The sequence below is a fragment of the Impatiens glandulifera genome, chromosome 6 (genome assembly GCF_907164915.1).
Source record: "Impatiens glandulifera chromosome 6, dImpGla2.1, whole genome shotgun sequence".
In the NCBI taxonomy this organism is placed as follows: Eukaryota; Viridiplantae; Streptophyta; class Magnoliopsida; order Ericales; family Balsaminaceae; genus Impatiens; species Impatiens glandulifera.
In genome coordinates, this window is record NC_061867.1 from 15,762,191 (window position 1) to 15,778,536 (window position 16,346).

General features: G+C 31.1%; 2 protein-coding genes across 2 annotated transcripts; both read left to right on the plus strand.

Annotated features, from left to right (window-relative positions):
* The first annotated feature begins 1,042 nt into the window (after positions 1-1,042).
* Positions 1,043-6,696, plus strand: LOC124943243 (translocon at the outer membrane of chloroplasts 64-like). The gene is made up of 11 exons (XM_047483783.1): positions 1,043-1,217; positions 1,716-1,841; positions 2,679-2,729; positions 2,839-2,983; positions 3,651-3,819; positions 3,955-4,083; positions 4,828-5,028; positions 5,450-5,577; positions 5,669-5,720; positions 6,095-6,164; positions 6,445-6,696. Exons 1-11 carry the CDS (start codon positions 1,043-1,045, stop codon positions 6,528-6,530), a joined length of 1,332 nt encoding a protein of 443 aa, XP_047339739.1. The 3' UTR covers positions 6,531-6,696.
* Positions 6,697-11,762: 5,066 nt separating this feature from the next.
* On the plus strand, positions 11,763-13,775 carry LOC124942704 (protein C2-DOMAIN ABA-RELATED 4-like). The gene is made up of 3 exons (XM_047483251.1): positions 11,763-11,876; positions 13,159-13,254; positions 13,322-13,775. Exons 1-3 carry the CDS (start codon positions 11,766-11,768, stop codon positions 13,610-13,612), a joined length of 498 nt encoding a protein of 165 aa, XP_047339207.1. The 5' UTR covers positions 11,763-11,765; the 3' UTR covers positions 13,613-13,775.
* Positions 13,776-16,346: the final 2,571 nt, after the last annotated feature.

Genomic DNA, 16,346 nt, shown 5'->3' on the forward strand with positions numbered 1-16,346 from the left:
AACTGTTGTTGGACCCACAATAATTGAGCACAACAACTGCCTGTAGGAAGATATTCTACTTTCGTTGTAGACGTGGTGATAGACGTATGTTTTTTGCTAAACCAAGATATCAGACGATCACCAAGGAACTGACAAGTTCCACTAGTGCTCTTCCGATCGATCTTGCACCCTGCATAGTCTGCATCAGAATAACTAATTAAATTGAAACTGAAATCCTTCGAATACCACAATCCCACATTTTGAGTTCCCTTTAAATACTTTAAAATACACTTAACAACAATATAATGAGATTGTTTAAGGTTAGCTTGGAATCTTCCACTTGGCTCTGATACCACTTGTTAGGATTAGTGACAACAATAGTAGGGGGTTAAAATATTATTGTGTAACTTATAACTTTCAATTTGATTTTAATCCTATTAGAGATGAAAATTTGTTTCTATTCTTCACAAATCTTCGCAAGCTCTTGAACGGATTCAAGTGCGGAAATATTTGCTCGATTTGAAGCGGTAGATAAACGATTGAAAGATATAGAAATGAAATAACAGAAGGAGTTTTGTGGATGTTCAGACCACAACATTAAAACTATGTCATATTGAGTTAAACTTATTAACTAAGTTTATTAAGATATTTTTTCTAAATTAATTATTTTTTTTAATTAATTTTTTCTTTTTTATTTAACTTAATCTAACCACTTTTTCCTTTGATATTATGTTAAAACTAAGTTAAAATTGAGTTAGAAACATGAGATTAAAAGAAAGTTAATATATTTATATGAAAAAAAAAACATAAGATAAGGTTATAGATTCCATTTTAGTCTTCAAAGTTCAACCAGTGAAGTCTTTTTCGCCGAAATAATAATGTATATACTTATATAATTGCTCAATTTAGAAATACATTTCTATATCTATGTCTAGGTCATATACAAAGTTTGGAAACTTAACATACTAAAGACATTCAAATTTTTGTTTCTGGATCCAGAAACAAAACAAAAATAAGTGTTTCCAAATTGGGCACGATCAATATATCACAGTCACGTATATGCATGATTCATCTCAATTGTTTTGTTATTGTCATCACTCTTGTTTCATGGAATATTTTCAGTATTCATGGAGAGAACAAACGCTATGATACACCCACTAATCCTGCTGCTCCTGATGGAGGAGCATCTAGTGGAGCTGCTGTAGCTGTGGCCGCTAACCTTGCCGACTTCTCCTTAGGTATTCTTTATACTTTCTTGACCAAAGCTTTATAATTTGCATACTTTAGAGAAAAAGTAAATTTAAGTGACTTAAATAATGAAGCTTAACTAACCTGGTGCCAGCTTCTCCCAGATTAAACACTATTTAGGTACAAGCTAGTTACCCTTTGGCTTTTCACCTCTTGTTGCCGTTAGACTATTTTGTATGCTTTGGGGCTGAGTTAGGGTTGTGCAGTAGTGTGTGGAATTGGGTTTTGTGTACACAATGTGCATTGCCATCTCTATATCTTATAGATGCATTTTGCATATTTTAATTGGATGAATGGGAAAACTAGCCTATACAATAGGTCTAGAAGTGGCTTTCCTCATGTTATATTGGTAGATCTAAAGTGGCCCACTTTGTTGTATAATCTGCTATAAAGCTTGTTTCTCATACTAATCTATTATTTTCTGTCCTTCAATCAAGCTTTGGTTGCAATATATAAACAGTCGTTTCGATGTTAACATTTTACAACAGGTATTGATACTGATGGTGGCATTAGGGTCCCAGCTGCATGTTGCGGTGTACTAGGATTTCGACCTTCACATAGGGCTGTGTCTCACACTGGAATAATTCCTGTTTCATCAAGTTCAGACACTGCTGGTATGCACCAATTCAATTAATTTGTGGTGGAAATAGTGGCGATGTTTGGTTAAAGTTGTTTTGATTTATCACCTATATGAACTAATGATATTTTAATCTCTTATTGATTAAAAATAATCTACTGTCAAAAATTTCATATCATTCAAACAACCTATTTTATTTGACATAAAAAATCACTTCAAAATCCACATAACCCATAATTACTTCTAACTCTACAACCCAAATATGTTGATTTGTTTTCTGTATCTTCTAATTCCTGTACTTTATTATTGCTGATTTTGTATCTAAACATTTAAAGGGTTAAGCTCATATAATGAACTCATTCTGTGTTTTTGTATAATCTTCAAATTCACAGCAGGGTTTAGTGTTAATTTTCCCTTTCACACATGGCCACTTGATGGCTCTCCCAATATGTCTGGACTCAAAAGAAAAATGTGGATCTCTGTTGTCTGACTGTTGCATACTTCCCAATACTTATGAGCTACCAGCTTAGAGCATTTCTTTATTGATGGAATTTCCTATCTCTAGCTTCTATGTGCATAATGATCACGTCATTAATATGAGACAACTTCATCAAACATGCTTTGTCTGCATTAATAAATATTTTGGGGTTTCAGCTATTGGATTAAGGGCTGAATATAGTTATCATATATTGGTCAAACTGTTGGGGGATATAAACAATTATTCTCTAATTTTCTTATTATTTTTGCCTTTCCATAATTCCTCGTTGCTGTAGGACTTCAAGCCCAAATATCACAAATTTACTAAGAGGAATAAATGATAAAAAAATGTTTTCTAGCCCTGTATCATTCTTTGCTAATGATGCAAATTGGATAGCTAATCGAACAGCTCAAGTAGTGATCAAGTCAGTGGAGAAATTATTTGGAAGTATGTTCTTTTCAGCTCAGTGCTTTAAGTTCAACTTGGATTCTCTCACATTTTACTTCTATTATTTTATCTTCCTTTAGTTCTATAACTTTTATATTCAAATTTTCAGGACAAATTTTGAAGCATGAAATTGTTGGTGATTATATATATTCCAAAGTTCCAAGCCTAAGAGCAATGTATACCAAAGCATCAAATGGTGAAGTCAAATCATCATCACTGAGGTTGCTAGCAAATGCAATGCAGAAAATTAAAAGGTGGGTGTGGTAATTAATCTTCAAGATTTTTCATTGATGCTCCTGCTTTCGATATCTAATTCAAGGAAAAGAAGTTAAGGGAAAAAAAGGAAAAACCGTCATGCTTTGTTCTCCGTATTTCTTGTATAACTACTCTTAGTTCTTGTTCCAATATGATATTGTGTGCAGCATTTGTTTTAGCTTTATCCATTTCTCTTTAGTTTGTAGTTGTTTCTCTTTGGTTAAAAAGTGGGCAATGTATTTTCTACATCTTAAGAGAAGAATGAAAAGAAAAAGCACACTTAGAGCAATTAGACACCCTTCTTTGTAACAAATAAAAGCACACTTAGAGCAATTAGACACCCTTCTTTGTAACAAATAAAAGCCAGTGTGTGGTCTTCTTTTGAAAAAAATCTATAAAGATTATCCCTTTTCCCCAATAAAATAATGTTTTGCATTTAACTTCCTCATATGTATTTGTTTTTCTTTAATTAAGGATTAAGTTGTAACATGCTGGAATTTTTAAAATGTTATCTGTTTGTTTACTTTCTTAGCAATTTGCAAAAGTATGTTTCAAGGTTACATGCTTCAGTTTGTACTGCATTTAGCATCCAAGATCGATTTATTCCTAGATGATGAACTATTTAAGTGATGATGTTAAGTTCTTTCTTCTTAAGCACCTCTGCAGGCTTGAGTTCCAACTTAATCATCAGGAATGGATTAGCTCAGTGAAGTCTACTATGAACCCTGTCATTTCAGCACAAGTTCAGGAAAAGCTAGAACTTACAGAGCAGGAGACCGAGTGTCTTTATGCCATTAAGAATGAACTGCATGTAGCTATGAACTATCTTCTGAAGGTATTTCTTTTTTATTTTACTGTTTAATTTTTTTATTTCTAACAAGCGTGCGAATCTTAATCATATTCAGAGGCTGATATTTTTCAATATTATTTACCTTGCCTTTTATTTGACTTCTCTGCAAACCTTTGTCAGGATGATGGAGTGCTAGTTCTTCCTACTATTGCAAATCCACCTCCCTTTCTCAATAGCAAAGAGATAATGTCTGAAGACTACAAGAGATATAGTCTATTGAGTTTAGCTAGCATGTCCGGTTGCTGTCAGGTGAACATTCTCTTCTTATATCTTTATTTGAATATGCTAATTTTTTTTTATACTAATGTTTAATTTGTAATATTCTTGTTTTTCTTTTGATTAGTTTTAGAGTGTTTGATAATAGAAACTTATCAGATAATCTGAAAAATTAAGTGCTTATTGGAAATAAGTCCATTTGATAATTGTTACTTAAAATTACTTAATTCTTTACATCAGCTCAAATTAAACTAGAATACCTTAGCTTAACCCGATAAGCTATGAATGACTTAACTCCGTAGTGTAGTACGAGCATAGAAAAGATAATTTAAACTACGTCACTATAAGGGTGAAATAGTCTTTAAATACCTTTCCAACATTAGTTTCACGTTTTATAAAATCAACTCGCATACCATGTACTAAAAATTCAGTTATTTTCATATGGTTTATTCAACATTCATTTTTCATACACTTATCTCATTCGCACTCAATATTCAGTATTCATCACTTAATTTTCAGTTTTTATCAAACACACTATACTCATTTTCTTTCTATGTTTACTAAAAGATAAAAGTTTCTGTTCTTACAATAACCAAATGTTATAAAACGAATAGAATCATGTTTGTGTAACCTTCTAAAATTTGTTGACAAACACACTTGTGTTACCAGATGTATAGGATGATTTTATTTATTTATTTTTAAACTTTCAATTACCATAATTCTTCATAGTACATGACATGATGATAATCTGTGTTGTTCTTCATGTTTGTATTGAAGGTCACTATTCCACTTGGATTGTATGACAAATGCCCGGTTTCAGTGTCATTTGTGGCAAGACATGGAGGTGATCGATTTTTACTAGATACGGTACATGCCATGTACGCCACATTAAAAGAACAGGCTGAGATAGCTATTGAGCCCAAATCATCAACTAAAGTTGTCAGTGACGAAACATCAGCTGACATTGCCAATGAAAAGGTGGCTTGCTTCTTTTACAAATATTGCCTATGGCGAAATCAAAATGAAAAACTAACCCCATATTCGTAACTGCCAATGTGTTTTTTAACTGACTACTTTTCTTTTTCTCTTTTCCTCTTTGCTTTCTTTTAGTTGGGATAACGTCTCCATTTGGAAACACTTTTTTTTTGCCAACGTATTTGGATTCAGATCCAGATGAAAAAGAAAATAAGTTTTGAATATGTGTCTGACTAAATTTCATTTTCAAAATTTATGTTTCCACATATACCAAAACATAAATAAAGTGTTTCCAAATTTAGCCAGACTTGACGACATGTAGGCCTTTCATTGTTCATTTCTTTATTTGAACAAAGAAAAAACAATGAAGGAATGATTTTATTAATTCATTAAAATGTTTGTCATCATTTTATCCATCTTTTAGGGGAATGAAGCAGTCAAAGCAAAACAATGGCAGAAAGCTGTCGGTTTTTATACTGAAGCAATCAAACTTAATGGAAATAATGCAACATACTATAGTAACAGGGCTGCAGCTTATCTTGAGATTGGAAGGTACACCATTGCTTCATTTAAACATTTATGACGATAAACCATCATGAAGTGTCTTTGTCTTTACATGTTTATCTTATTGTTTCTGCTGCAGCATCATTCAAGCTGAAGCAGATTGCTCCAAAGCTATCAACTTTGACAAGAAGGTGACTTCATAATCGATATCTACTGAATGATCTTGAATGCATAGTGTTCTGTTTATCTTTATGCATTATATTTGTCAAATGTTCCTCAAATTCGTTACTAGTAAACAGTTATTCAAATATTACGAGTAAACCCATAAATAATCCCTTAAAGTAAGTATTCATCAATTTTGAAATGCGTCCTTAAACTATTGTTTTTTTTATATTTATATAAGCCTTTCTACAATGAAACTATTTATTCTTTGAGATGGTACTACATGGTAAGTTCATGCTGTGGTTAGTCCTGACTTTCTGTACAATAGTTGAAGCAGGTTCTAGCTCCCCATATTCCAAACCTTCCTGTAAAATGATAATGTCTTTCGAACTCTCTATTTCAGAATGTAAAGGCGTATCTAAGAAGAGGCATAGCTCGTGAAATTCTTAGTTATTACAAAGAAGCTATTGATGGTGAGTCCTTTTCGATTTTTTCTTTCCCTGCCGCCCCCCTTCCCTTTGATATAAAATGCGATTGTAAACATGTTTTGAGATTTGTTTGATTTTTATTTTTTAAAAACCAATCTTGTTTGATGAAATGACTAAAATATCATCAATGTTTAATTGAAAGTGGAGATATTTTTGGTGTTTCAGTTGTTGATTTGTTGAAATGATTTCAATTAAGATTTAGGAATTTGTTCTATCCTAAGGTTGTTATAATTATTCATGCTGATTAAGCTATTATGGCATGCAGATTTTAACTATGTCCTTGTTCTGGAGCCAACAAACAAAAGAGCATCTCTTTCTGCCAATAGGTTAAAGATGCTGTTCGGAAGCTAATGTTCGATTCAGGGAATCTTTTGGGGGTTTATTCGTGTGTGCGGTGAACTTTAATAAAAATAAATAAATAAATATTTCAGCATGAATTCATGAAATTTAGCTTGAAGTAGGAATTAGTTTTGTATTAGAATCTTGAAAAGTTGAATTGCAAATGTATTATAAATAATTTAAATACAAAATCTTTGGCAACAAAATTAAAATATTGCTACAGAATCGGTTGCTTAATTTGTAGTTCCAACTTTTACAACCAATTTTAAACTAATTAAAAAATAATTTTAAAATTAGGCTTGCAAAATTTAGAGGAAACAATGGATCAACTTCTTCTTCATTTTCCTAATGTCATCTCTAACTTTTCTTTTGGAGCTCAAAAAGGGTCAGTCCGGTCAGCCCATATTTTGTATAGTTACTATGTGATATCAAATTATTTTTTCTAATTTCGTAATGAAATTATATAGTAACTGTACAAAAATTTCGATATTCAAAATATTTATATTATACCAAAATTTTTGTACATTACACTAATACGGGTAATAAGTAAACATATTAATCAAACAGTTTCAAAAATATTTTTACTAAAATAAAATAAATATACAAAACCTAATAAAATATAAGAATACTCAATTTAAAAAAAAATATGTTAAGAAAACATGAGAAATTAAATTAATAAAGTTTTAAATAATAAAAAACTAACCATATAAATAAAAAAATATGAAAATCTAATTTAATGAATTTTAACCTAATTTTGTGAAGATGTAAGAAAAAAAATAAAAAATATAAATAAGAAAAAAAATACAAAATTGTGATAAACACATATTATCTAGTGAATAGACTCGAGATTAAGATTATAGAATATTAATGCATATAAATCGTTTTAGAATAATAAATAATATATTTATTTAAATACCGAACCAAATTAATATAACTATTTTAACTTTTTTATTAATATTAATTTATATTTTTAAAATTTCTTTTGAAATAGTTTAAAATTAAAAAATATAAAAATTATTTTACCCTTATATATATATATATATATATATATATATATATATATATATATATATATATATATATATATATATATATATATATATATATATATAAATTATTATTTTAATTTTTATATTTGACTCTTTTAAGTAATTTATATTATTAATTATATAAAAATTAATAAAAATTAATATATAATTATTAAATAGATGTAGTTTTAAAAACATTATACTATTATATGATTTACATTATTTTATATATAATTCTTTATATTTAACTTATATAAATAAATCTTATTTATATATTAATTAAAATTTATGTATTATTATAAATATTTGTATATTAGAAAATATTGTTGGTATAAAATAAAATATTAATAATTTTAATAAAATTATATTTGAAATCAGAATAAAATTTGTTTACAAATAAATTATATAGATATAAATTATATTAATTTTTATTATATTTTAAAATATAATAAATAAATTAAAATTGAGTTAATTTTAATAAATAAATAAAATAAGGTGAGGCCAGAGTTTGATTTCCTTACTCGTTTATAACATTCCGCTACAAAGCGAACTGGACGGAAAATTTAACCAAATGACCCTAAAAAAGGGCCTTAAATGAGCGGGTCACTAACGCATAATTTTAATTGTGCTGGTGACCACTTTATATTTTTTTTACGAAAATACCCACATCACGTAACGCAATGGGGAGGATTGTCACGCGATGGGAAAATGTTCTTTATATAAATACTCAAATTTTTTTCATTTCGTTATTTTCTTTTCTCTCTCTTCTCTCTCTCTACTCCGCGTTCTCTTTCTCTTTCGCGACGGTGACGGAACCCTAAACGAACACATCATGCATATCGACGACCAAAACCCGTCCTAATATCATTTGTTCATCTTATTGTTCATCACACAGATCGATTTATGTTCTTATTTTCATTATATTCATTTTCAAACTCTAAACCATGAGGTTGTTCTTATTGTTCATTATGTTCATCTTCAAACCCTAAACCATGAGGTTGTTCTTATTGTTCATCTCATTGTTCATATTGGTTGTTCATCTTGTCGATGATGATATTTACAGATGATGCTCTGAATTGGTTCCGTTTCAGGGAAGATTCGTGTGATTCTAGCGATGAGCTTCTCACAAAGGGCTATCACTTCTCGCGATGGGAATTCCTTTATCGCGATGGGTCAATATTTCTTATTTTTTATAGTTAATCATGACTTCATTTGGAGAAGGGACTAAATGAAGCGAAGGGACTGTTGTATTTTGTAAAGTTGATGTAATGTTAATATTTTGTACTATCTAAATGTTTGGAGAGAACTTGAAGTGGATTTTGTATATTTTGTGTTCTGGCTTTATTTGTATTCATTACATAGGATAATTGTTCAGCACGATCGTCTTTGCCTTATTTTGTATTCATTACATAGGATAATTCATCGTGTAGCAAAGGGATTTAACGTGAAGGAGGATGAGGAGAAAGAGGATGAGGTGAAGGAGGATGAGGAGAAAGAGGATGAGGTGATGGAGGATGAGGTGAAGGAGGATGAGGTGATGGAGGATGAGGAGAAGGTGAAGGTGAAGTAGGATGAGGTGAAGTAGGATGAGGAGAAAGAGGATGAGGTAATGGAGGATAAGAATGAGGAGAAGGAGGATGAGGTGATGGAGGATAAGGTGAAGGAGGATGAGGTGAAAAAACTGAAACTACAAATTGTTAAAGATTCAAATAATAACTTAATACTTATGTCGTGTAGACTTACAATGTATGTTTGTACCATTGCATAATTTGTAATAAAAAGAATGTTCTTATTTGAAACGACTTATGAAAGTCTAGTAGTGTGTGAAATTCATACATGACAAAAGACTTCAAGAAAAGATGATATATATCCTCAAATAAAGTTACAATATTATTATTGCATTAATCAATCAATATAAGCATTCTGCTGAATGAAGACTTAATTCAGCTGGCAATTTCTCTTACCAGTCAATCCAAATAAGGGTATGCAAAATTTCCCAAAAAAAAAATAAGAGTATGCAAAATACAACACCAGAAAAGAACCAGAAAAGAAGGCAATGCAACAACAACCGTGATTATCAGTACGAGACTAAGATGGTTGCACTAGCAGGCAACACAAAAATAACAATAAATAGAAACCCGATAATCAAAGAGAACTTTCTAGTGAGAGTTCAAGTCAAGGTAGAGATTTGTTGAATAGACTTATTAGTTGGGATTTCTTAATGGGCTGCGTCAAATTAAGAAAGTCAAACTATTCAAATCTATTCAACAAATTTAAGGGATCAGCGCCATATGGCGGACGGTACAATTACAGACAATCAAACTTCAGGGTTGTTTACCAACGGAGGTAACAGGCGAGGGAAAAAAAAGAAACGCAACAATTTGTTTACTTCAAAGGGTCCTAAGCCGATTAGTATCTGTAATTGTACTAGCCGCCATATTGAACAGATCCCTTGAAAGAAGGACAAACCTGACATTTTCTAGACTTAATGTATCTTTCCAACAATGAAAGACTAGACAAAATTTTCTTATGATGGAGATAAATATACTAACAAAATTAAGGCAACATCCTCATTATCAACCTTAACATTGATATTTCTTAATTCTAATATAATAGAATTTACTTGATATAGGTGTTCTCTGATTTGCATATCTTCCAACATTCGCATGATGAACAATCGTTGCTTCAGAAGAAACTTGTTGGTGAGCGATTTCGTCATATAGAGACTCTCCAACTTCAACCATAACCTAGTGGTCTCCTCCTCCTCTGAGACCGACCACGATGATTACATCATTGGTAAGGCACAACATTATTGTTGAATGTTCTTTCTCCTCTAAAATGACCATCTCAACGATTATATCTGTTTCTGACGATAATTTCAGCACCCTCATAGGCCCTGTTGTCTCAGCAAAGCTCGTATCTTGATCTGCTATAAACTAAAACTGTTTCTCCCCATTAATTTGTCGATTTTAATGCTTACTGCTTCCATCTCAATAGAAGAAAAGACAAACGACCGTTTTAACCTTGCTCTGATAGCAGTTTGTTATAACATAATGCAATAAATGATGTAAGTAATAAAGAAAGACACATATTTAACGTGTTCAACAAAATAAAACTTGGTTACGTCCATTCAGAAGAGAGAAACTATATTATTAAGAAGATTGTTACTAAGAGGATAACATAATAAACTAAAGTTATAGTATGAGTTTATATAACACTCGATCTTTTAAAACCCTAACACATAAATACTAACAAATAGAGAATTTGGGCGGCCCATTAAGAAAGCCCAACTAGCCGAGATGGAGCTGGGAGCCTATAATGTTGAATATGTGCGGAATGCGATTCTTAATAGTTCACTCTTCTTTCTATCGCATTGAATAAGATCTCTCTGCCCTTCTGTAAGCGACTATCTCATATCCCGTTCCTTTATCTTTCTTGATTAAAATGTTTCCTTCCTGCCCGTATAATATCTTACTAGCATAGGGAAATAATTTTTAATGGAGAGAAAGCCTAGCTTGAAGCTTCTTAAGCTCACCCTTACTATAAGAACTAAGAAATTTACATCCATTAGCGCTTTCGCTTAGTCAAGGGCTAGTACTAGTACTATGGACGCTGACCCTCGTCTAGGTCAGTCCTCCTATCTCAAGATGCAGCCTTGCGTGAGCCGGTCTAATTTATTAGATTTATTTTTAATAAAATAAATGTCTATTTTCACTATCAACTCCTCAATTGAAAAGTTATTACGATAATTTAATTTTTTTAATAAAAGAGAACTAACATACCCCATGCCCCATAACATGACCCGCTTAAACTCCAAAGTTATGACTATAAGAATTGTGCTAATTTAATAAAATAAATAGTGAAAAATGTTTATTATTATAATAAAGTAAGTTTATTATAAAATAATAAGAAAGCAATTGAATGTGAGATGATCAATAAGGAGGTAAAATTGAAGCCACAAAGAATTCCAAAACCTTCGGAAGCTATACTCTCTCGCCTTCTCCAACTTTTCTACATTTCTTCTTCACAACCCTAAAATTCTCTCTTCTCTCTCTGCATGTCATGAAACCATTTGTTCATTGCAATTCGGAACCAGACTCTTTCGATTCCTCCCGCCTGAGAACGTATGTATTTTCATTTTCACAACTTCATTTTTACAGAATTCTACTTACTTTCGTTCAAAATCAGGAGGAGATCGAGATTTCATTGATCGACTCTAATGGATAATCTGCTTGGTCTCCTACGTATCCACGTCAAACGCGGGATTAATCTCGCTGTACGCGATATGAATACAAGTGATCCTTACGCCGTTGTCAAGTTAGGTCGACAGGTCTCTTTCTCAAACCCTTAAGAGTTACTACCCTGTCTTTTATAATCATTCTTATTATCGATCGATCGATCTTCATGAATTTGGCTTTCTCCTCTTGCATGATTATGTGATTTTGTTTTATAAGCGTATTATGTGGAATTGGGATAAACCCTTTCCCCTTTTAACTGCTATTTCTTTCGTTAATTGGTTCACAAATGTATAATGAAGAAGAAGACATAACTTAGATGATTCTCTCAACACTAGGGTTGATATATGGTTGAAATTTCTAACTTTTGTTTACGAGGATGTTAGCATGATCCCCTACCGACATTACCATCTTTAGTTAAAGCGTTTTAAATAGGAATTGAAATTTGTGATTAGCAAAACCAAGAAACAGAGAGGATCGAGAAGCAATTACAAATAGTGTATATATTAGTAAGAAGATCTTTGATGTTTTCGAATGGTGGTGCGACATGTGAGTGTGGTGAATGAAACATTTTGAGATGTGTTATTTTGGTAACATTAAGTGGAATTTTGAAGAGTGATCCATTAGGTACTTAATAATCTATTCTAAAGCTAAATGAATATTGTTGGGTTCTAGTCCTAATGGTTCTATTGGTAATGTGATAATGTGATGGAGAAGTAGAGAATTCAAATTGGTGTTAACTATTGATTCTAAAATGATAAAAGAACTAAGGCTCGGACATTAGCGTGGCACACACCATCGATATACAGGCAAGGGTTTTCATTTTCAGACCCGAGTTCTTTCAATTTGAGTTGGCTTTTTTGTTTTGTTATGTTTTTGGAGAATTGCAAGAAACTTTGAACATGTCATTTGCACTCTTACTAACTCATATGTGGCAATTCATGTCTTACTTTCTACTGTTTTGATTGAGTTCTCCTAAGTGAAATTGCAATTTTCGTGTTGTTATGCTTATTTTGAAATAAAATGAATTCTTTCAAAAGAAAGAAATATAAGCATGAAACAAAATGAGTTATGATATCAACTTTTATATGCTAAACAAAATGAAAATGGAAAAACATGTCAAACCTCAATCAAAGCCAAACAAACTTTTATGTTAACAAATTGAAGGGAACAAACCCGAGTCCCGACTAACATGATTAGAAGCTTAGGGTCTATTTAGGTTGTTTTCAGAACCTCAACTTGAATGATTGAGTTTTTTTTGTATGCAATTCGTTCATATTTTGTATTTGTTGGTTCTCATTTTGACTAATTCATGTTATTTCTTGCATTGATTTGTTTTTCATGGTTAATAATACATGCATGTTATTGGATTGACAGAAATTTAAGACACGCGTGGTCCCAAAGGACGTGAACCCTGTATGGAATGAAGATTTAACCCTTTCAATTTCCGATCCAAATCTTCCAATTAAGTTGGTAAGTTGTTGATTTCTAAATGTAGAACTTTGGTTTATAAACCTGTCAAAATCGAATAATTTTGTAGACAATATACGACCATGACACATTCAGTAAGGATGATAAAATGGGAGAAGCAGATTTCGACATAAAAGATTTCGTGGAAGCAATGAGAATGAATATTTTAGGGCTCCCCGAAGGAACTGTACTGGCAAGAGTGTCGCCTTCTAGGCAAAATTGTCTTGCAGACGAAAGTTGCATTTCTTGGACAGAAGGAAAAGTGTCTCAACATATGATTCTTCGTCTAAAAAATGTCGAACGTGGAGAAGTTGAGATCTCACTTCATTGGATTGATCTTCCTGGTAGCAAGGGCTTATAATGAAACAACATGTTGCATGCAATACCTCCCAATTCTTGTCCATTTTTGTTGTAGAATAATGGGAAATTATTTATTTCCTCACTAACTGGCTGGTTATTTTATTTCTCAAATTATATTATTTAGTGTCTATAAATAATTTATGGGGTAACTTTTAGTATTTGTTGTGATTTATTAATAATAAAAACACATTTTTTTAAATAATAAAGTTTGAAATATCTTTTATAAATGGTGAAAAAAATCAGTCCAAATCTTCTGTCCTCAAGTGCTCCTCTTGTCAACCAATCAATGAAACATAATATATTTATATATATAATGCTTAATTTTTAAAGTGTCCAAATTGTCGGGTCAAGATGCTTAATTTTTAAAGTGTTTGGATTGTCAGGTCGAGAGCTGTGGTTAATTTGGATATATATGTGAGAGTAAATGGATACTTGGGTTGGATTGTGGGTTGACCCGCACATAAATTTAAAACGGTTAAAAATAAAATTAAAAATGTTATAGGTATGATTCGAACTTGCAACCTAATAAAAATAAGTACAACCCTTTAACCAACTAAACTAATAACAATTTATATTTTAAATTCAACACTAAATTTGATGAACACGGGACATTTTAACAATATAAGTTCAAGTTTTTAACTCTAATCTATCTTATATATAATGATGCTTAATTTTTAAAGTGTCCGGATTGTCGAGTCGAGAACTGTGGTTAATTTGGATATATATGTGAGAGTAAATGGATACTTGAGTTAGATTGTGAGTTGACCCGGCCATAAACTTAAAACGGTTAAAAATAAAATTAAAAATATTATAGATATGGTTCGAACTTGCAACCTAACAAAATAAGTATAACTCTTTAACAAACTAAACTAATAACACTTTATTATTTAAATTCAACACTAATTTTTAATGAACGCGATGGTTCATCAATAGTTTTTAATAAGTCATAATTCTCTTTTGTCTCTACGCTATAGATTTCACTATTATTAGTGAGCAATAATGGAAGAATTCCGTCATATTTATAGAGATAGGGAACATAATTCATATGTATATAGTAAGTCTAGGGTTTAGGGTTTAAATTCAACAACAAATTTAATGAACACGGTGGTTCATCAACAGTTTGTAATCAATCATAATTCTCTTTTGTCTCTACGCTATAGATTTCACTATTATTAGTGAGCAATAATAGAATAATTTTGTCATATTTATAAAGATAGGGGACATAATTCATATAGATATAGTAAGTCTCGTCTGGGCTACTTTAATGGTAGTCTTTACATTTTTCTTTTCACTCGTAGTATGGGGAAGGAGTGGACTCTAGAGGTCAAACTAAATGAGTTGAGGAATCAAACTGTATCAATTGTTTTAGATATCGTTCTTCAATGTGAGAGTAAATGGATACTTGAGTCGGATTGTGGGTTGACCCGCCCATAAACTTAAAATTGTTAAAAATTAAATTAAAAATGGTCACATTTTTATAGTAATATTTTTTTCACGGTTTTTTATATTATTACACATGCACATATGCACATGATACATGCTATTTTCATTTATAGGTGGAGAATAAATAGAATTGTTTATTTAAGAAAGGAATAATTTTTTTTTTAAATCCTTTATTTGTTTTAATTAATTTTAACCACCTATTTATGTAGGTTAAAAAGGGATAAAAGATGTGGGCTTTTACAAGAAATCCAAGAGCAAAAGTATAAGATCCAACTCAAGGCCCAAGATCCAACTAATAAAAGGGCAAAGGAAACCCTAAAAGGATAAAAGAGAAAGAAAAAAAAAACCTTGCCGTGAGCAATGAAGGGAGGAGAAGAAGTCTTAAACTTTTGTTAAATTAAAATGACAATTCTTATGTCAAAATCAATGGGATTCTTTAGTCATATTTGTTGCAATTTGACATGTCATTCAAATTAATGACATTTCAGTAGGATATTTCCCTATTTATTGAAAATTAATGACATTCTTTAATCTCATTTGTGGAATTCATTTTGCGAAAAGGGTAGCCTGCTAGATCCTTCTCCTTGGCTTATAAATACCCTCCACTTTATTTAGCTAAAGGATGCTTTTAGGAAGCTCAACCTCTTTCACAACTGAAAACCTTAAGAAAACACAAACCATTGTTGAGTTGTGTCTCAAGTTTTGCTTAAGCGTCTCAAGTTTTGCTTAAGCAATTTTAGTTATAATTCTACAAACAAATGAGCAATCCCTTTTGTAAGCTCTTTTGTCCCTCTCTTTTAATTTGAATTGTGATTTGTTTTTTCTATTTAATTTTATGCATGATTTCCTTTAAGTTTGTTGTTTTGATAGGTGTTTAGGATTTGGTGTTTTGTTTGTACATAATCTAACTTAAATATAAAAAATAAAATAAAAACAGAAAACCTAAACAAAATCTTTAAAACCGAGAGACCCCATACATGTAAAATCCCCTTTTTATGATTTTGTTTTGGCACACCTTAGTCTAAATTCTTAGATCTGTTCTAAGACAAGGCAAGTTAAAGTCTATTGAGATTAAGTCCATGGGTTTGAAACTTTAGACCTTGAAATAACCTTTTCTTAATGAGGGGCCATAATTTGTCAAAATCCAATCAAAATAGGGCCTCTCGGTCAATATATATTCAAAAGACTTAAAAATAAATTCTTTCTGAACTTAATGTTATCATTTTAGGTTTAAAATGTTTCTGTCCAAGCCAAATTTTAAATTAAAACTTAAATTTATTACATGGTTCACA

Bases quoted from the DNA above. Each gene is read 5' to 3' on its own strand.
- LOC124942704 (XM_047483251.1), top strand. From the start codon at position 11,766: ATGGATAATCTGCTTGGTCTCCTACGTATCCACGTCAAACGCGGGATT. The intron at 11,877-13,158 runs GTCTCTTTCTCA...TTGGATTGACAG, and splicing joins TTGTCAAGTTAGGTCGACAG to AAATTTAAGACACGCGTGGT. The intron at 13,255-13,321 runs GTAAGTTGTTGA...ATAATTTTGTAG, and splicing joins CAAATCTTCCAATTAAGTTG to ACAATATACGACCATGACAC.
- LOC124943243 (XM_047483783.1), top strand. From the start codon at position 1,043: ATGATTCATCTCAATTGTTTTGTTATTGTCATCACTCTTGTTTCATGG. The intron at 1,842-2,678 runs GTATGCACCAAT...CAAATTGGATAG, and splicing joins ATCAAGTTCAGACACTGCTG to CTAATCGAACAGCTCAAGTA. The intron at 2,730-2,838 runs GTATGTTCTTTT...TCAAATTTTCAG, and splicing joins AGTGGAGAAATTATTTGGAA to GACAAATTTTGAAGCATGAA.